Source organism: Stegodyphus dumicola, chromosome 3 (assembly GCF_044657685.1).
Source record: "Stegodyphus dumicola isolate Sdum_Otavi_A_Nest chromosome 3, ASM4465768v1".
NCBI lineage: Eukaryota > Metazoa > Arthropoda > Arachnida > Araneae > Eresidae > Stegodyphus > Stegodyphus dumicola.
The window spans coordinates 151,512,006-151,534,839 of NC_140770.1; the positions used below are offsets into that span (position 1 = coordinate 151,512,006).

The 22,834-nt window shown below is 34.6% G+C and overlaps 1 protein-coding gene across 2 annotated transcripts in view; it reads left to right on the top strand.

Annotated features, from left to right (window-relative positions):
- LOC118197565 (A disintegrin and metalloproteinase with thrombospondin motifs like) overlaps positions 1-20,575 on the top strand; it is a 228,459-nt gene extending 207,884 nt beyond the window's left edge. For both annotated transcript variants that reach the window (XM_085813483.1, XM_085813484.1), the window contains exons 9-15: positions 1,540-1,747; positions 1,860-1,986; positions 2,802-2,966; positions 4,075-4,201; positions 9,236-9,340; positions 14,612-14,873; positions 17,887-20,575. In XM_085813483.1, coding sequence (XP_085669609.1) covers positions 1,540-1,747; positions 1,860-1,986; positions 2,802-2,966; positions 4,075-4,201; positions 9,236-9,340; positions 14,612-14,873; positions 17,887-18,029 — 1,137 coding nt within the window. In that variant the 3' untranslated portion in view covers positions 18,030-20,575. The remainder of the gene's footprint in view (positions 1-1,539; positions 1,748-1,859; positions 1,987-2,801; positions 2,967-4,074; positions 4,202-9,235; positions 9,341-14,611; positions 14,874-17,886) is intronic.
- The last annotated feature ends 2,259 nt before the right edge of the window (positions 20,576-22,834 follow it).

A 22,834-nucleotide genomic window follows, 5' to 3' on the forward strand; every position in this document is an offset into this window, starting at 1 on the left:
AAACTGTACTTTTTTCATTAAGTCTGTAACCCGCATCTTCACATTTCCGTTCATTATAATAAACCACAAGGAGCTCCTAATTTTTCGTTAAAAATGTCTAAGTCACGTCCTTATGGAATATTTCTTTCCCATATAACAACTATTCTTTATTTTTGCAGGATGATAATAATATTTATCTTCTTTTACGTTAATATTTTCGTGACTGAGTATTAAATCATCATAAATTGCATCTTTTTCCATAAGTTGTGTCAAATAAGTTTGAGCTTCTAATTCTGCCTTTAAATCAAGGCGAATAACTCTGGCTAAGACTTGTATCTTGTTATTGATATTGTCTTGTAACAACCACTGACAGACACCAGTGCTAGTCTTTGAATCTGTTACAATTTAACTCCTGCGTTTTCTTTTCTGTTCCACCTCACGGGTGCATCATATAAATTAATACTTTCTATTCATCTTTTATACAACTCTTTAAGTATTTTTGTATTTATAATTATCTTCATTAAGCAATATGTTTAATTTACTAACAATTTTATGAACCTTTAATTTAACATTTTCAAATGTGGAATCCAGCTAAGGTTTGCATTCATAATTATTCGCAACTACTTTATAGTTTCTTTACTAATAATATTCCTGTATTTTCATGATACTATAGGCAGACGGTCTAACGTCGACTTCTGTAGAAAGGCTATCATGGATATTTTATCTTCACTAATTCCAACTTGTTTTCTTCACTCCATTTGAAGAAAACATCCAAAGCCTTTCTCGCTCTGTCCTCTATTACTAATTTGCTTCCTCCTGAAATAAGTAAAGCAAAATCATCAACAGAAGTTTGTAGCTTTATTTCTTTGTCAAATGTTTAGTTTCAATATTGTATCTGCAATCAAATTCCATAAAGTAGGACCCGGGCAGATCCTTGGGATGCGCTTTTATTATATCTTTTCTCTGTATTATTCCGGCTCTACTATATATTGTTTTTCGATTTTCTAAGTAACTGGAAGTATTTTTATTCAAATTTATTGGACATTTTAGTCTGAATAGATTCGACTTTATGCTGGGCACCAAATTTCATTAGATGCATTTCTAATATCTGTAAGTATCAATGTCGTACGTATATTATTCTTTTTATTTTCTTCCGCAATTTGTTAGGGGGAGGGGAAGACAAATATTTTCGTAAGGGTTCAATATTTATAAATAAAAGGTGTTTATTTTTCATCTTCTGTATCTCATACAGCATGTCTAAAAATGTGCTTTGACTATAGTTTGAAAACTTCTTAGATTTCTATACAATACTATTCTATAAAGGTTTCATAAAATTTCTGTATAATTTTGTAATTTTTCATACAATTCTATTCTTCGAAAACTATAAAATTTCTGTAGAATTTTATAGAAAAGTACTTTTATAGAGGATTACCTATAAAGTTATTTAGAAGTCTAAATTCTTCATAATGGAACCTATATAACATTTTTAAAATGATACTTTATAGATACTTTATCCTATTTTAATGATACTTTTTCTTTAATATTTCTGTTTCATTACAGAGCAAAGATGCAACACCTTACTTGGAGCGCAATCGTCTCCCTAGTCCCAATCGGGACGCAATCGACGCTGCTGCTGCGCTGACGGACATGGGCAAGTACTTGTATCTCGAGGACCGACTGCCCGCTTACGACATGGCCGTCGTCATGACGAAATTAGATATGTGCAGGAAACAATTTGGAGGTGGACGATGCAGCAGAGGAACTGCTGGTACTTGGCACTTTTTGATATATTAGTCTTAAAACGAAAATTGCTAAGTGACCTACACACATGTTAGACTTAACAGAACCAGTACTTTGCATAAAAGTTATTTCCTTTGCAGGTTTTGCGTACGTTGGTGGAGCATGCGTAGTAAATAAGAGACTGGAAAAAGTGAATAGTGTTGCCATCATTGAAGATAGTGGAGGATTTAGTGGCATAATTGTAGCAGCTCATGAAGTCGGTCATCTGTAAGTATGCTCATGTAATCTAGGATTAGCTATTTGAGGATGGTCAAGAAGTTATTTGAGGCTCATAGTCTGATGGTTTGGTAATAATTAGCAATACTCTCGTTCTTCGCAGAGGAAGAAAAACGAAAACTACTTGCATTCGAAATATCAAAGAGATCGTAGAAGTATGAAGGAAAAATGCTAATATAAAAACATAAAATGTCACAGAGGAGAAATATAACTACTTCCATACGAAACAATAAATAAGCGTTATGTCTTATCATATAAAGTATACTTGAGAGATGGTATCAGTGCCTTGATTGTTATGAAAAGACATTTTATTGAAAAACAGAAGTCTCCTTTGTTAATTCGAGATACTTAGTTAGTTAACTTCATTCATTTGTGTTTACTGTCGCACAGAATATTTGTCTTATACTACTTAAAGTAACATTAAATGTGTATTTAGTAACATTAAATACCTTACCCTGTAGATATATTACTTAAAATTATGGCTTGATTGAAACAGTCGGGGCTCTGGGTATAATATTCTTTCAGAGGACGTCAGCTTCAGCTTTCTTAGAATTTATGTGGGAAAAACAAGATTATGAGGAATTATAAGATGACTTTGGAGTCCCATACAATCTGGGGAGATGAGCGCTATAAGCGCCGGATTACGTGGTAATCAGATTTTGTTTAAGGCTTGTTTCTGCATCATTCAAATGTCATTTTCGGTTTTCTATCTTCACGCATTAAATCTTTATTTTTTCCTTTCGTAAAACGCGTATTAGTTTAGAGGTACTATTCGAATAGTTATACTTTTGTTTTTCATAATGCAGCCTGGGATGTGTTCATGATGGTTCTCCTCCTCCAAGCTACCTTGGAGGACCCGGAGCCAGCCGCTGCCCCTGGGAAGATGGTTTCATCATGAGCGATTTGAGGCACACAGACCGTGGATTCCGATGGTCGTCATGTAGCGTTGAACAATTTAAACACTTTCTGAAGTAAGTCTTGAGACATATTTGTTTCCGCATTGTTATTTCTGATAGAAAAAGTAATATACTGAGTCTCCGAGAAAAATGAGGGGACTTCATGAAGTCTCTGTGAATCATGTCAATTGTGAAATAAATTGAAAATGTTTTTTATTTAATTTAACGATACAAAAAGATTAAGAACAAGTTAATAAATTTAAATATAAGCATCATTATAGTATGACTGTCGTTTTAGTGATATTAACATTTAATTCATACTCTAAGCTTTTAATTGCTAAGGGATTCTGCCATTGAAGTGAACAAGATGATTCCTTCTTTCCTAATAAGCCTTACTTCTGATAAAGTCACAGAAGAAATCATATAGGAGGGGTAAGATCGGGATTTCTTGTAGACCATGTGACAGATCCATTTCGGCCAATCAACCGTCTTGAAAATCGACGATTCAGCTCGGCTCGAGCAAGATTCGCAAAGCGTGACAGTGCTTCATATTGTTGAAGACTGATTTGCAAATCAGCATCTTATATTTCCCTTTTGCTACATTTGAAGAAGTAAAAAGATCTGTAACATTTCTATCTATACAGTTGAACTCTTTGTTAACATTTATGTAACAACTGAAATTGTTACTCAAATTTTGACAAAGAAAAAACAAGACGTCTCATTACTCGTTAGGTCATACCACGTACTCATTGTGGAGACATCTAGAATGTCTTCATATAAAAACCGAGTCTTTGCGTATTGAAAAACACACGTGCATGACATTTCTGAGTGCTTGAATTAAATAAGACTTTGCTATATCACATAATACCTATTTCACTCAGACTTCATAAAATCCCACCATTCCTTCTGGAATCATTTTAGAAGTTGTGCTTCTTCTAGAACAGACAGTTTCTTATGACAATTATAAAAATAGAAAATAGCTATTCAAAAGTGTAGTTTTTATTATCAATCAAAATGCAAAATAATGAATTCTCGATAATCATTGTTAATTAATACATATGTGAATACAGGTGTAATCCAAAAGAAGTTTGGATAAAAATGAAATATTCAGATATCTTTTAAATAATGTCACATTGTAAGCTTCATAAATAATAATGATATGCTGTGCATTGTTTGTTCACAGCGGTGAAACAGCATCCTGTCTCTTTAACTACCCGGATGACAATAAATTGCTGGCTAGAGAATTACCAGGAACGATGCTTACGCTGGACGAACAGTGCGAAAGAGACAGAGGAACTCAAGCATGTTTCGTAAGTATTCAATCTGCAGACTTTACTCCGAAGACTTTTGCAAAAATCTATTTGCAATACACATTAGCTGTTAAGGGGCTTTCTAAAATAACCCAACAAATAAATACTTCTGCTTTATTATTAATTATTTCGTATTTTTACCTGTTCTTATCGTTTAAGCTTAATTCTTAAGATAAAAGTAGTTAAAGATCATTGTAGTTTACAATATAGTAATACCTACAGTCTCATTAGATGGCAAACCAATAATTTCTCGTATTGTTTTCTATAAAATCATTGCATATACAATGAAGCATCATTCAAAAATCCCCTACGGATGCATATTTGGGGTCATGGGATTACTATGAGAAGGTATTACTGAGCGAATTTGGCTTTTAGTTTAACACATTATGTTCAAGTCACCCCCCTTTTTTTTTTTTTTTTTTTTTTTTCGTTAATTTTTTTCATATTACTTCTTCTTTCGTCAGCCTTACCACCACTCTAGAGATTATAATTAAGAACGAGAATAATTTCTATACATATTTAAGTTTTTTTTTTTTTTTTTTTTTTTTTTTTTTTTGTATTCCAAGATCTAGTAGATAACGGTGAGTAAGTTTCATTAAATTTTAGATGTAATTTTTTATGAGTCACAGCATTAATAAGCTCTCATTTTATTTTAATCGCCTAACTATCTTTCTTAGAGTTCTAGACTTTTAGTTTAGGAAGATTACACTAGCAGTAGTTAACAAGTAATTAGATTTAATTTCATATCTCAGCTCGTAATTCATAAGCTCTAAACCACTTATTTTTTTAATTTTCAAATATTTCTGTGACATTATAAAAGTCGAGTAAATAAAAATGCAGTACTGGAAAATCTCTTTTAGAGAAATGCTTCCTTAAATTTCATAAAGGAAAGGCTAATTTTATTGTTAAATGCAGAACAAAAATAAAAGTTTGCTCGCAGATAGAAAATATTACAAAAAGACACTAATTCTACAAGAAAATTTAATTTTTAATAATGTTTATGATATGTTTTGGAATATAATAAAAGGTTTTTATAAAAAAAGTATATAGTACTAAATTCGAATATTAAAACATTATTTACAGAATTTTTTTTTAAGTCATAATTTTTGTGCAGCAGTTCTTTCAAATTGGTTGTTTTTGCAGTTTAACTAGACTACCGAAACGCAAAATTAGAGGCGTTTTGGTGCTGCCATCTATGAGCAAATATTGTAATTACAAATCTCTAGCATTCTAAATGTTTTTAAAGTGACATCTATGCGTAAAATTAAATTTAATGAATAAAGTCTTATATATTCGCATAAATTTTCATTAGGATTTTAAATATTTTTAAATTTTCTAGTATGGAGTATTTTTAAATATTTTTAATTCGTCAATTTGTCATTAAAATTTATTTCCGCTCTTAAAGTAGATGGTGTTGTCATCTACTATTAAAAATAACAACCATTAATTTAGGGGATTTCTATTGCTTTTAAAATGACAACATGATTACCTAAATCATAAAAACAAATGTATGCATTTGAAAACAAATTTCTTTATCGACATACATTAAAAGCTTAAACCAGAATATTCAAGTGATAATTTCAAGTCATTTCATATACATAGTAATTTCATTCAAGGGATTATTAATTCCATACTTATCAACTGGTCAGGAAAATTTTCTTCTTAAAAAAGACAGTTAAATTAATTACACTTATTTAATTATCGGTGTTAAATACTACACTACACACCCACATACACAAACACACATGCATATACAGGAAGAAAGTGATTACAAATGCAAAAGTAACTTCTTAACTTATAGATCAATAAAGAGCTAAATTAGAAAAAAAAAAAAAAATTAAAAATGAATAATATTCGCTTGAATATTAAAAGAAATAAAAAAACAGAAACCTGCAAGTGGGGGAGAAATGATTAGTATTAACTCCAGGTCTCGAATTTAGAGTATAATACAACAAAATCAGACATGGCTCCGATATTTTCGATGCTGTAAGTGATCAGAAAAATTGACGCACGTTATACTTAAGATGCGTTAATAATTCAAATGAAATATGACTTTATGAACTTCTAGCTTACATAGATGGCATCTTCCTAATGTCTACGGCCTTGACACCTGTAAAAGTCTTCTTTGCCTGGAGCTGGCCCTGATTAGAGAATTAGAACAATTTTTTAAAAGCAAAATGTAAGAACAATATATCCAGGCTTTGATAAACTTATGTTTTTAAGCAGAAAAATTAAATATTAAAAAGAGGTTATAATAGAATGAAATTCCAATAAGGAGTAAAATTTCATATAAAATCAAGAAAAGTGATCCATAATTGTATTGTGAATCCTTTTACAAAAGAGAAAAGAGAAGTTTAACCTCGAGTTTATTTAAAATTACAGAGTATTTAATGAACATAGGAAAATGAATACAGAAAGCAGTCAAAAGAATAAATGCGGGTTAATTTATGCCGTAAGATAGTAGGAATTAAACTTGTAATTAGAAAACCTTTGATTTGCTCCCTGCGTTTACCAACATAAACAGACGGTTACGTAATTTAAAATATAAGCTGATCTTAAATTCGCAATATTTTCTATATATTAATGTTAGAGCAGAATTAATCTGATGTATAATACATCAAACGCATAATTTTATTAAACATTTGCGCCAGTAGTGTGTTTGGTAAAAGAAATTCCCAGCGCATACATTTTCCATTAAAATGTACAATAATCTCTTATTTTTTTCCGTAACTGCATGTTTCTCAGGGATCCGATTTTCTTCAAACTGGAAGAGAAGTATGCCGGTTTAAAATTACGCAAAAAAGCAACCTTACTTTGCGATAGGTTTTGGGGAAAAAAAAAAAAAAAAAAAAAAAAAAAAAAAACACCTGTATCAAATTTTGAGAGTGAACTTAGAAGGTATTTTCTCCGCCTACTTAGCATAACTTCGTCGTGTAATAGTCAGCATGCCTGGAGCGTATTCGAGAGGTCCGAGGTTCGGGTCCCGGCGAAGGCATTGCTCATTTCTCTTCCTTAGAAATAGCCTCATGTTTATACAAAGTCTCTCGTCTTCAGGAGCAAAATAACAAACAAATTTTCAGAAGAATGGAAGAAGAGAGAACCCTTTTATGTCGAATGCAATAAAAGGTTCAAAGTTAAAAAGGAATGCAACGCCATATGTCAAGGAAACGTATACAACGGAAAATATTAGAATTTTGAAAGAGTTGTCAAGAATTCCTCATCAACAAAAACTTATCTTGTTTAGTTAATGAGGTTAATTCCAATCCGTTTCCTTTTAAAGCTTTGAGATTTCTAATATCTCAGTTTTTTTATGATTCATTACTATTTTCTTCGATCGATGGCGCCATGTTCGTTTTGCCTTGCTCCTCCATTGCTTTCAGTAAAAATGGCGATTGCTCATCGCGATAAATGAAGTGTCATCCTCTTTAGAAGGTATAAAAAAACCAAGCCGTGAGCCTTAACATACGAGTCAACAACCGAAACCCCCCAGTTGTGAATTAGAGTAAGTACCTTGATGTCTCTCTACACGATCAGTTAAACTTCAAAGAACAAGCTGATCACGCTTGGAACCGAGCTGCTGCTGTCTTTATGGAAATTAAAATTACTATAGGTTAAAATCAGGGCTTTACTTTGTTTCACTTTGATCATAAATTCAAGGCTTCACTTTGTTCACAAACAAAGAACACTTTGTTTAACCTTTAATCCATAAACGCTGTCCCTATTTGAGCAGCAGCACTAAAAACCTACAGAAAGAAAATCTCTGTCTTCCAAAATTAAGATTTTGAGAGCGATTACAAATCCCCCGTGGCTTGTAAGGAGCCAGTAAATTCATGAATTTCTAAAGACACAACGTGCTCTAAATTTTATTCTAGCAAGATCTCATTACTTTTTCACTCAGATCATGAATTTAAATTATACCCATATTGCCAATTTGGGATCCAAAGGACGAACATCCGTTCAAACAGCCTCGAACCCATCCATTACAATATTGTTTGTTAGACAGTAACTTGTGACGGTATACTGTACGTAGTTTTTACGAGAGTGTGTATAGAAATTAGGTATTTTTGAAGCAAGAGAGATTAAAAATGAGCAATGCTCTCTCCGGGATTAGAACCTCGGACCTCTCGAATACGCGCCGAGTATTCTGACCACTACACCTCGAAGGCATGATAAGAAGGCGGGAGAAAAACCTTATAAGTGTACCTAAATATAAGTTGGTATTCTCAGGTACTGTGCATTTAGTTTTTCATATTGCATTTAAAAATATTCAATTTGTTTTCAATGGATGAGATCTAGTCGTTTATAGGCATTAGGCCACTATTGCGGCCGGAACTGGTGGTTTCTTTATTATAGAGAAACCTACTACGTGGACCATCGTCGCCTTTCAGTATGGCAATTAGAGTCAATAATCACTTTCCCGCCTGGGCGACAGAAAAATTCAACTTTTTATTTTTACAACAAATTTCTAGCTTCAAAGTTTGCATCTGTTTTAATGTTTTGCATGTATGTTAGTGTTTGTAAGTTCCCAAAACTACTTATATATTTCCAGAGTTTCCGTTCCTATGTAGTACATCAACGTAATTATTTTCATCATTTCATGAAGCTGACTAGGCCAGCATACATTTTCTGCTCTCAATTCTGCTGCCAGCTTCTTATTATCAGCTCGGACAGTTATAATTCTCTCGCCATTTATCGGCAGTGACCTGCGCTTGGTTCACATTTAGCCTTCAATGGTCAAGAGCATCACCATCTACAGGTTCCAACCGCAGTGATTGTTCGCTTGATCAACCCATCATGGTCAACGGTCCCATTTTTGAGAATCATTCTCCAAAGGATTCCAAAGGGGTTCTATGTCTGATTGCTCTCGATACCGACAAATTTTATTCCAGATCTATTTTTCAGAAACATGAATTAAAATTTTTATGAAATGTTTTTTGATTGCATTTTTATCAAAAGGCATGAACTGTGTAATATGAATTGTGAGATATTTCTTGATTATTGGATAAAGTTTATTTGAAAATTTCTCATTTACAGAAAGACAGTCGAGTATGTGCTCAGCTTTTCTGCTACGATAATGATTCGGGATATTGCGTTTCGTTTCGACCAGCAGCTGAAGGATCATCTTGCGGAGATGGACAGGTAGGCAGTGCATTAATATTTGTTACCAGTTAACGCTTCATTGTAATTTAAAACAACTTATGTATAATAAGTATATATTCTATTATTTCTGCACACTAGGGTAAGGTTTATTTTATTTTAACATAAGATTTCTTCTGTTGAGTCTCCTTGCATTTCTACTTTTCTGCCAATTCCAGCAGAAGTGAAACTTGTGTGCAAAAATGCAAATTTGGGAAAGAGTATTGGGAATTCAGCCAGTGGCACTGTACGTAGGTAGATCCAAAATTTTCTGACCTGATTATACGGGTGTTTAATATTGAATAGAATAAAGAGAATAGCATAGTACAAATTCTGTAATTGATTTATTAATCCCAAACTAATTAATTCTGAAACCACAATAATACAAGTTTTATCTGGCTACAGTAAAAAATGTTCCGGTTACGAAATCGCCGCTAGAGCCACTTTTGATCAAACTGGAACCCCATCTATGCAACAGAATGGGTGCTGTGTTTTGGTATACGCCAAAACATCATCGATTATCGTCGTTCAAAAGACATTTTCGCACGAAACTTGGTAAAGAGCCATCACATCGTCACAACAAAGAATGTTGGGTGAAGCAGTTTTGGAACACGGGCTGCTTATGTAAGGAAACCAGCCCAGGACGAAGAGCAGCCACAATCGTAGTGATTGAAAAATTTCGTGAAACGTTTTTAAGAAGTCTCAGAAAATCAATGCGTCGGGCGAGTTCCGAACTCAGTGTGCCTCATGTAATGATGTGGCGTTGTTATGGAAACGTCTACAGTTCTGGCCATACAATTTTCAGATGGTGCAAGCTTTTAAACCTTCCGACAAACCATTGTATAAAGCCTTCTATGGGAATTTCCTAGAGTTTCGGGAACAGACTTGTGTTTACGGATAGAGCCACTTTTAATGTTTCTGGCAAAATTTTATTGTCATAACTTACGACTTTAGGGAACGGAAAATCCACATGGTGTTATAGAACATGAAAGTTATTCTCCAAATTTGAACGCTTTGTGCTCAATTTCTAAAAATTATGTTCTTTGTCCTTTGCGGAAACATCGATTGACAGGTGCATTTACCAAGATATGTTATCAAAATGGTTTTTTCTCAGTCGAAGGAAGCGATTTCCGGCTTAATTCTGTAGCAAGATGGTGTTCCACCATATTGGCATAAAAACGTACCCCAGTATCTGAACGATAGTCTACACCAACGCTGGAATGATCCTGCTTTATCCATTGCGTTTTGCCTACCAAGATCTCCAGATATAACCCTTTGTGATTTTTCCTATGTGGTGTAAAGACAAAGTGTTCGTGCCTCCATTTCCCTAAGACTTAGAGCAACTGAAGCAACAGATAACTGAAGTGCTCGAATCATTAACAAAGGATATTTATTCTATGAGTATAGAAAGAACTGGAATACCGCATAGATATTTGTTGTGTCACCCGAGGGGTACATATACAACCTCTATAGAAACTTGGATAACCATAGTTTCACTGTAAATTTGATTCACTAAAATAAAGTAACTGTAGCGTTCGTTCACAGGTATGCTTTCTTTTTGTTCCGTTCTATAGGAAACACCCAGTACTTCTAAAATACTCGTAGATAGAGGAAATATTCATATTCAGTATAATTTTCTTCTCTTTTGATACATTTTTTTGCATCTTTAAATGGCCAGTTCTGTAACCTCTAAAATGTAATTTGAAGGTTTGTCTTCGAAATGTTTTACTATGCCGCCCAGCCGGTATAGTGGTTATCGTCTTTGACTACCGCGCGGGTTCGAATCCCAGAGAAGGAATGAAATTAATGCATAAGGGCACTCTAAATATGCGGCGATCAGAAAGTCCTCTCGAGAGGTTGCTGGTAGTGATGAGGGGTGAGAGACTCTTGGAGCTGTCGGCCCCCCCGATGTGCTCTTCGTCAAAATTGTGAGCGGAACTGAGCTAAATCGCATTGCTACCTGTATTGTGCTCAAGGCTGTTGCCAACGACAAGCTTAAACTTGCCCTCCTTGCCAGGAGGAATTTCGTAGGCTTGGGCTGACCATAGGTCAGACAACTTAGCGTTAGCAACAACAACATGTTTTACTGCTCTTTTCACACCATCTTTGGACTACAGAAAGGATCGTCAAGCTCTTAGAATCCACATTTCTTTACTAGCTCTTTAGCAATGGTAGCTGAATGAACGGGACTTTATCATAGCGAAGCGAAATTCCACAGCTTAGTATTCTCTGCATTTTCTCTTTTATCTCGTTGCGCAATGAATGCAGAAAACTTGCGTTATATTTCCCACTTATAGTTGTGTTCTCTAAAATCTGTCATAAAAACTCCTTGACTATATCAGAACGTGCCAACCATTATTATTGTTATTATTATTATTAATTATTATTGTTGATTGTTACGATTCTGCTTATCTTGGTGGTGCTTCATCGGAGTTTTCTCCCTTCGACGGTATAAGACGGAAGAAACGCAGATGGTTTCGCAAACGAAAGTTACATATATATTCTTTTAGTATTGCCACTACATGCCTGTATGAGGAATTTATTCCCAAACAATTTTTTAAATGTAAAACTGGAAACTTTTGGATCTACCTATACATCTCTCGTATTTTTCCTGACTGGTGAACTGTTCTAGTTTCCGATGGTTTTCTGATATTTGCTAGTAACGGAATTAGAAGTCGTTCTTAAATTAGGAGCTGAGTTATTTAATCTTTAATCTATTGTTTTAAATTTTAAACATTTAAAGCATTATTGTATTCTCAGCCGCAAGAAGCTGAGTTTTAGTTATCAACTGTAAAACAAATAAACTTTATGTATTCTTACTGTTTTCACTTAGTATTTTTGGAATCAAAATTGAAGATGGGACTATAACTCATTTGTAGTCCAGGAGAGTTACAGAAATATTTAGGCAATTTTTAATTAGGTAGGTTATCTGAATATGGCAAAACTATGAGGGCTATCTGTCTAAGAAGAGAGATGCCTTCGTAAAGGATTTTCTGAAGGAAACTGGCTCATATTCATATTTTACTCTGGCAAAGCCACGAAAACTAACCATGCGGCTAGCCAGTTCGTCTGGGTTCGAAGCCAAAGCGGATACAACTACTAGTGTTAGCCGTTATAACAACTCGACCACTGATGGGGCTATAAAATGTTTGGATTATGTGAAATTGGGTTTCCATTTTACTATTTGGTCCTTATTCATAGTTATGCTGCGCCTTCTAATGTCCCACAATATTATACATTTTAATATTAAACTTATATTTATAAAAGGTTTATATAGAACACCTTACAGTCCATTTTAGCATTAATAAATGAATGAAAATTTTAAGCCAAGTTAACTCTATGATTTTAAGGCAAATGAGTATACAGTACGTATACCTAATTTACATACAGCTAGCGCATATACTTTAAAATAAGACCCCTCTTGAATGCGGGTCCCCTCCTTTCATTTTATGATATATTTTTTAAAAAATTAAGAGTCTAGGTGAACATTTATTGCGTCTCAATTCAGCAATTTAGAAAGAAATGCTTTTCTTTCCATCAGAATTTCTTTGAAATAATAGTACTAATATTAGCGGTGATCCAGAGACATTGTCAGTAGTATCAAGGTTACTGTACTACAAGGTTTTGCTCTTGTGTGACGTCACTGGATCCTTGTCTGTTCAAAAGCAATCTCCCCCTTTGTGCCTTTTTCCCACTTCAACAAGTAAGTGACATCAGTTTTAGGATGAGCCTAACCTTGCTTGTCTATTGACCATGAGTAATATATCACTCCCAGTTTGTTTTCACATATACCGGTGACAAGTACAGTGGATGGACAAAAATATGGAAACACCTTGTGAAATGCATGTTTGAAAAGAAAGATTGATTTTAATGAAATATGTAGGTGGTGCTGGCGTTTTTGACTACTGACGCCACCTATACAACTTCGTAAATGTGCTAAACAGTTCAGTTGTTGTCGGAGTACTGTTATGTGAGGTTGTCATTGCATTATGTCAGAGTTAACAGACTTCGAACGTGGGAAAATTGTTGGAGCACGTATGGTAGGTGCTTCCGTAAGCAAGGTAGCCGAGGTGTTTAGTGTTTCAAGAGGTACTGTATCGAAGATTTATTCCGCATATTTGAAAAGCGGAAAAACATCATCTGATAAATCACAGCGCGGACGAAAGTGTGTCCTGAATGATCGTGACAGACGATCATTAAGGGCAATTGTGACGAAAAATAAGAAGACCACAGCTGCAAAAGTTACTGCTGAAATGAATGTTGTGTTACCGAACCCTGTGAGTACCAAAACAATTAGAAGGGAGCTTCATAAACAGGGAATTGCTGGCCGTGCTGCAATTGAGAAGCCACTCATCAATGATGCTAATGCCCGTAACAGGAAAAGGTGGTGTTTAAGTCATAAAGCCTGGACTATAGAGCAGTGGAAGCGAGTAATATGGTCTGACGAGTCTTCTTTCACATTGTTTCCCACTTCTGGCCGAGTTTACGTCTGGAGAACGCCATCTCAAGCCTATAATACAGACTGCTTGTTGCCAAGAGTGAAACATGGTGGGGGTTCTGTTATGGTTTGGGCAGCCATATCGTGGTTCTCTGCTAGCCCCATGATAACTGTGTCAGGGCATATGACTGCCAAGACTTATGTGAACATTTTGACCGATCAAGTTCATTCCATGGTACAAACTTTGTTCCCCGATGGTGATGGTGTCTTCCAAGACGACAAAGCCCCTGTTCACGCAGCTCACATTGTCCAGGACTAGTTTTCTGAGCACGAGGATGAGTTGTCCCATCTTCCCTGGCCACCACAGTCACCAAACCTGAATATTATCGAACCTTTGTGGTCTACATTGGAACGGAAAGTGCGTTCTCGTTATCTACCGCCAACATCGTTATCTGAACTTGCCACCGTTTTGCAGGAAGAATGCTATAATATTCTCTTGGCAAACATACAGGAACTGTATTTATCCATTCCGAGAAGACTGCAAGCTGTTTTGGATGCCAACGGGTTTCCTACACCATATTAAGCAAAGAAACATGTCTTTTTAAAGGTGTTTCCATATTTTTGTCCAACCCCTGTATATTGGGTGTAGGTCTAGACGGAAATCACCCAGTTAAAATTGCTATCTAAATTAGCAATAGCTATACAATTTATACAATTTATATTTATAGTAACCACTTATGTGGTTTATTTAGCATTTAAACAGTGCTTCACTCCCTTTCATTTTCAGTTCGAGCTTAGCTATACTGCCACAATTATATTTCATATTAATTTTTCAGGTATGCAAAAATGGTAAATGTGTGGTGGACAATGAGAACATCATACCTGACTACACGCATGTAACGAGATCTATCGCTAATCGCATTGACAAGGACATTTCCAAATCGACAACAAGTAGACCATCTGTATCTGTAGGAAACAAAATTCGTGGTCGAACTTCCAGAAGGCCTTATAGGCCATCGTTTGTCAACAGGAACAATGCACATCCACCTCCTAGAGAAACAACTACAGCAGCTCCTAGCCAGTCCTCAGCCGGAAAAGGTAAAATTCGTATATGTATGAATTCCTTAATAACTGGAGAACTCTCAATTATTCATTTGTTGCCTTCTTTCGAAAGTGTGGAAGAATTAAGAAAAACGCGCGATTCTGAAATCGTTCACTTTCCTAAAATAAGCAATGTATTTTTAGTATTCAGGAGTTAAATGAAAAGGCTGATGACTTGAGGATAAAATTCTGTTTGGTCTCATCTCATTTCCATTAAAACGGAAACGAAACGAACTGTTCCTAATGTACATATTCTAACTGAAAAGTTTTAAGATTTTCTTTTCAAAATTTAGAATCAGATTGCTCTACATGCCCTACATTTGTCTGTATTTTAAAGCAGAGTCCTTTACATTGAATTACATTCTTCTCGATCTTTTATTAACGGCTCAAAATTCTGAAATAGAATGGTTTGTGGCATGCACTGAGGACGAGGTTCTCACTTCAAGGACTACTTCCTTATCTGAAAAGAATCTCTTTCTGCTCTGTTACCTTTTGACTCTTGAGAGTTCGCAAAAAATCCCATTGTTCTAGATTCAGACTACATGAAAGATATTCTAGTGTCATCCAATCGAGTTCAGACAGTGCTGCCAATTCCGGAGCAGCAACTTGCAAAATCAATATTTCTGGCTCAAATCTGGTCTTTTCTCCCTCACAGCCTCAAGGAAAATTCAGGAGCCTGCTTAATTGTGACCATTCACTCTACGTCTTAGCATTATTGACACTTGTAACCGCAGTGGACTCGCTTACAGATCATACATTGTCGACCGCCTGTGTGTTACTGTATGTGAAATACATCCATCATTAAAACACGAAACGACGTTAAATCTTTCGCCACTATTTGCATGTCATAATATTTCGTACGTTTTATTACTAATCTTTTCGAATTTAAACAATATTCCTCCCTTACTGTTGTATTTTCACAGATTTAACAGCCATGCAAAACGTAATAGGTGCCTTCCCATATTCTAGTACATGCTGATGTACGATCTAATAAACAAGCCTAATAATCAGATTTAATTATCTACTAGCCAGACATTTTGGTGACCTTTGCATATCTGAGTATGGGATTTCCATGTCTCTTTATTTCCATTTCCCCGTCTAACATCGAAAGAAATACAAGATATCTTAAATCTTTTTAATTATCCATTGTAGGACCAAAAAAACTTGGGAAATGAATCCTGTAAGTCCTATATTTTTATAAATATAATGCTGAGTCACATTCTTTCATAATGCTGAGTCCATGAGCGTTCCAAATGATACTTTTATATTAGAAATTGCAAAGAGCTTCCAAGCAGTTTTAGGGTCTCTTAAGTTGTCCTGCCATTCATATAGCGTTACTTCATTTTCAATTTTTCTTCGATGAAAATGTGACACATCCTAAGTCACTGTGTCATAGTCCCAGTAACTTCTTTGTTACCCGTGGTGACAGTAAGTAGCAGGACTCTGGTGTATTCTTTATTAACTGGTATCTGCAAGGAGAATTCGGAGACAACTGTGTATTTAGTACTTATTTATTTGCTTTTTTTTTTTTTTTTTTTTTTTTTTGTATTTTCTCCAAGTTACTGGAACGCCAAAATTGATAGAAGACTTTCAAACAAGATATATTATCGCCATAAAACTGCCTCAGTATTTTCTAGGTTTCCTTTTGACAGTTTCTCAAATATATGCAGAATATGCGCTACACACTCAGCGCCATTAGTCACCACTCATAGATAACTTAGTAATTCAGACACTCATTTTACAGCAATGGATAGCGTAGCTTATTGCATTAAACCAGTTCTCAACATCTAGAATCACTGGATTTGTCGAAGCAGGAAAGATGGAAAATGTGCAGTACCGTCGCTAGGATTCCAATTCCACTATATCACGATTGCTACCCGCAGCTGCTTCTAATTACATCTCGAAGGCACGCGACAAGGAAGTGGAACAAACCTAATAAAAATAATATGTTTAGCAGGTAATTGAGCTGAAGAATCCTAGTTGCTCTACTGTGCATATAAATTCTCCTACGCACCCGTCGCGAATTTGTAGATCCTATCACACGCGATGCTTTACCTTATCTCATACTATAACGTTGTTAGCATTTAAAAAAGGCAGATGGTAAAATAGAAAAAGCCATTAGTGCTGCTTGTAAAAGCGAAACTGTTGTCAATGACACCACTCATTGCATTATGAAAATATGCCTACCATACCAAGTTACATTTCGAAATTAGTTTTATATTTTAAAATAATAACAGCGCGTTGTCTCCTTTTTCTAATCTCCGTACCTGCAAATGTAAGTATTTACGAATGAATCATCTGAAGCGTAAGAGTGTTTATCTGTTGTCAAGTATAGCCTCAGGCACGGATGATGGCATTTCAACTCAACCCAGTTTAGTTCATATAATCACAACTCACTCAGGGTTCTATTGTGACATTCTAGGGTCTGAGAAACAGCCCTATTTCTGCAACCTTCTGTTGCTTACTTTTTTTTTTTTTTGTTCACGACAGAGAAAATAGCATATTTGAAAAATTATGAAAGGATTTTGGGGCCCTCTTAAAATTGATGTGCTGGCCTTGTGAATCTGTGCACCAGTCAGTCTCTCAGTTCATCTTGTAACGATACGCCCATCCTCGCTCAGATTTTGACTAGGAACCATCCAGGAGAGGAATTCTCGTACCTCACATCACTATCTCTTGAAATACCTCTTATATTAACAAATTTTAAGAGCCTCCATTTATCAAAAACATCCTAAATCCATCTACGCTTTACGCTATGTTTGAATCCAACTAATCGACATATCTAAAATTTCATGTTCATTCTTCTCACATATTCATTAGGTATTAAAAGCTACTTAGGGTTTTTAATTCCGTTATGCAATAAAGCGTGATATTTCGAGATAAAACTTTCAAGCATTATTTTTCATGTTTAATATTCTTGAATCGCTCAATAAGATGCAGTTTCTTTCTTGTTTTTGTTTGTTTGCTTCTTTTATTTCATCATAATTATTATTTTATATATACTTTCCAGATTGCGAAGACGCTGTCGACAAACTGGCTGGAGGACTGACCTGTCAAGATTTCTTAGAGAGATATGGTGACCGCTACTGCAGACACAACTACATGATCAGAAATTGTTGCCGATCCCATGAAATAGTGTGTGCCAACAGATAAATGCGCATCCTCATCTTTATTCAAATAATGTATGAACTCATTCACAGTTCAGTGAACAATCTGGCGCAACTGAGAAAACCGGAAAGAATCATATGACAGTGATCGCACAAATCCTACATCTAAAACAGTCACCTGCATTTCATAAGACACTCATTTTCTCTTCACATGATGTGCATAGGATTTGCCATCAAATCCTTTAATCTTCATCCATTCAAAAAACACCCGATGAAGGGTTTGTCTTTTACCTTTAAACTTGTAAACAGTACGGTTGTTTCTATTAAAGGTAGAAGTAAAAGACACAAGAACTTAAACTATAACCTTGTAAGTTTTTGCATTCCTATATTTTGAACGCATGCACCTTAAGCAAAATCTGATACCTCCTCGAAATATTGCTTAACAGTTGAAAGTTAGATTCACGAAAAAAATGGATCTCATCATTTTTATAAAGTTTGGTGAGGGAAAGAAAGACAGTATGTATACAAGACACCCATAAGTCTCAGCATCATATGGTTCGTCGGTTGCCAAGACAAAGCAAGGAGTAAATGTCTAAGGGATGTATAAATGCCTACAAGAAATTCAAATAAAACTCGGTTTGAATTCGGATAAAATTGATACCTCTGAGTTTCATATATAGACTGTCAGACATCTTGATTAGTTAAGGCAGAAATGCTATTTGTCTGCATCATCTTGAAAACATAAATTTTGGAACAGGTGGTAGGAAATACAGGAAACCTTGGACCCATTACCACGAGGTTAGTGTTATGTGTTACGAGACGATTTATATGTGGAACTCTTAAATTTGCTGCATTTTATTCTGTAAGGAGGTATTACTGTCCACTAACTAACTGTAGAAAGGGATCCGTCTTTTGACTTCAGGTTTATGGCTTCATGTCTGCCCTTAATATCTGGACCTGTGAAACACTTAAAAGTTCACAGAGAGAAGACTAATCTGCAGATGGTTTGCGACACCTAACAGAAAGGATCTCTGCTGCTTGTCATCAGACTTATCCTAATATCATCTAACGTGGGTTACTTGAGGAGCAGCAACACCCAGATTCACCATGGTGTAAACTAACGAAGCACTCCTTATGATGCTTGGTCTATGGGATTCCCTGGAGGGCACACATTTCATTCAATGAAACATAAATAATTAAAAAACATGATTTATGTGTAAATAGTTTAAATATATATTTCAATCAGATATTTAGAGATAAAAAATTTAATATGGCAATAATACTGTAGAGCCTCGATTATGTGAAATCACCAGGAGAATAGAATTCTCACAATCGGTTTGTTCGATACATTTTTTTTAAAAACGTATTATGTTAAACAAGTGATATTTTATGGAAGCCATTTAGCCTTGGGCATTATGCTATTTATTTAAATTTAATAAAAGCTTTTTTCAGATATTAATATCGAAATTTATTACATATTTTTATAAAATGAACAGAGAAAAAGTGTAATACCTAAAGAAACGATCATAACTCTCAGCTTACGCAACTTGATGTTTCACTCTTATTCTTAACGGCCTTTTTTATGTTAGCTGATGTTCCTGAAAACATACCTACATTTTTTGATGATGAAAATTTATTATACATTTTCATTCCTGAGAATTTATATGTATTTTCAATTCCTGCTGCCTGGGATTATTTTTAAATAAAAGAATTTTTTAGGTTCAATAATCGTAAAATTGAATAATCGTTTTTGTTAAATTGTCTCTAAGATAAAAGCACAGTTCTTTTTCCATTTAGATGTGACAATAGAAGTAATATGCTCATTAAATAGGTTTGTCCAAATACAAACACAGATTGAATTAAAAAAATAAATAAAAGAAACCAAAAGAAAAATCTTCAACCAGAAACAGTTAGAACACTTACAACCAGAAAACTTAGAGATATAAAAACTAAAATATCCATTTATAAATTTTAAGAAATTTGCATGATATATGATCAAACAAGTTTCGTCCATTTCTAACTACCGAGGCTGTACAATATGTCACTTCCAAAAATATACGATCACAGTCTGATTGACTGACATAAAGTAATATTGTAAATCAGGACAAAAGAAGAACCTATAAAATCCATCATCCGACAACCTAAAATTTTTAAATTTTTGGATGATTACTTTAAGAAAACTAAATATTCATATATTGCTAAGAGCATATTTTCATCTTACAGACAATTTTTTGTTAAATTCTTATGAACAAACAATTGTAAATATATTTACCTAAAATATTATGAAGACTGGAAGCAGAGTAACCATTTGTGCCTGTGTCCTTCTCCATATTGAGTTTTATCTGTTTTCAATTCAGCAATTATACATGAACTTCTATAATTGCAACAAGAAAAATGAAATTAGTATTTAAAGTAAGACTTCATTGTGTCTGAATTTTCATTAAACTGCTTATGTTAAAACTTGTATATTTATTTTTTAAAAGAAACTGCAGTGTTTTAAAATGCTTTCTGCATTACACAAAATCGCTTGTGTGAAGCAAGTAGAATTACTCAAGTTATAAGTTGTTGAAATAAATTCAGTTTTGTTCTCTATGTTTGTTTCTTTATTTCTACAGTTTCGTATTCCTTCTGAAGTCAAAATATGTATAAACTACAATAAAGAAAGAAATCCTAATAAATAGCAAAAATAACATTAAGTCAGAAAAAAATTTAAAACAAACCATTCTATTAGATCTTCGGGCTTAACAGATTAGATTATGCAGTTCGTATAATCTTAGAAAGATCATCGTTATTTGCGGACTTAACATAACACAAAGGATAAAGTGAAATTTAAGTATTAAAATATTATATTCACAAAATCCAGCTATACATTTTACTTCAGGTTTTCGAATCAATCGACAAAACACGGCTAACAAAGTTTAAAGCCGATTAAAATCTGTTCTAGAAGCTGTGAGAAAATAAACGTAAGATGGTCAGCAAGAAATGCCAAAAACTCTCAGCTAAAATCAAGAATTCTGTTTTTATATACATTAAGTAACTTGATATTAAACAAAGATATTAAAGCATTTCTAAACTTCGATTACACGAAATTTTCCGTTTTCTAAGAGCCATGCAATAAAAAAGAATTGATTGATATCATGAAATTGAAAGGGATCCCCATCATTGGGAATAGTATACAATGAAGGACTTTTGTACACGCTTATGCAGATGGTTCATTTAATGAGATAATCACAAATGAAGGTTCTGGGGGGGGGTTCTGACTACTCCAGGCGATAATACGTATCGACGCAAATTTGATACTGGACTCATAATCTGTAATTCAACTTGTGCGCTTCTGGCAATAGCGGAGGAGCTATTGCCAGAAGCGCACAAGCGCATATAGAGCCCTTATCATTTCTGAGCAAAGAAAGGACTCATTGTCTTCTATGACTCAAAGGCAGCTGTTCAGGCAATCCCGGACGGAAGCTCCCATTTCACCAACGGGATCCACCTTCGCCTAAATGAGCTTGAAAAGTTAGATAAGGTGTGCATTCTTCAATGGTTGCCAGCACATATCAATATCACCAGTAATGAGAACGCAGATTGACTGGCAAAAGAAACTCGAAATCTCGACAATAATAATAATGTAACTGTCATCCTGTCTGATGCAAATGCCATAGCCAAATACAGATTGAGGGAACATAAAATTCGAACAAAGCACCACTCCATAGCCTCAATGGAGACAGACTTTGAACTAAAAGCATAATCAGGTTTAGAACTGGCCATCAAAGTGGATTTGAAATTAACAGAGAGGGTAAGAAAACCTATAGAAATTGTGATAACTGTCCGGGTACAGAACTGACAACTGCACATATTTTGATTGTTCGCCAATCCTTGCTGAATTGTTAAAAATCGGGGTCTTGTTTAGGTGATCGAACCTCTACGACAATAACATTTTGCAGATTGCTAAGGCAGTCATCTTCGCCCATGGCACTATTTGAATAGAATTTATAGACACGACATTACGATTTGCATCCTGGCGGGAACAAATCATAGAAGGTAGAATGATCTTAATTATCAAACTGAATACCATTAATTGGTCTAACTGTTAGACTTAGGATCGTTTCTCAACTGTCGCCCTTTAGCTCAGTCAGTGATGGAAGCGATTGTGCTATACAGCCAAATCCCTGCAGCATATGACGGTGACGTTATAAAAACACAGCGCGTTCAATAAAATCACATTCCGCAAAGTTAACTTTCTATGAAAAAATGGGTTAGGTATATTTAGATTAAGAAAGCAAGTATAATTTAGTCAAATTTAAATATTATCGAAATTAAAAAGGAAAAATGATTTTTTTTTGCTTAGGGCTATGTCTGATGCAACTCATTAAATTTCATATTAAGGAGTGAGAAGTGTTTCAATGCCCATCAGAAGGTATCCTCTTCTTTCTTCATTTGGCTTCAATCTCCATTACAGAATCAGACAGTGCCAGTACCTTTTTTTTTAACAATTTGTTTAATTTTTTGCACATTGAAGATTCTTTATCTCTTTCACTATTGTTGCTGGTGTTTTATGACCATTCAATTCTTTCTTTGTCATTTCACTATCATTATTTTTGACTAATTATTTGATTTCTTCTTCCTCCACATAAGAAAGTCCTTCGTCGCTTATTGCTTTTTCAGTTTGTGCGATTTGCTTCGCTCAGTCGATGGAGATCCTTTAAAATTATTGACAAATTCTGGCCAGCGTTGATGCCAAAAAACATTCATTGTTGGGGAATGCACTTGTTCTCATGTGGATGGAATCCTTTCTATGCGGTGTCTCATGTTGAAGTGCTTCCAAAATGCCATTATTGTTGTGTGCTTTCCTTC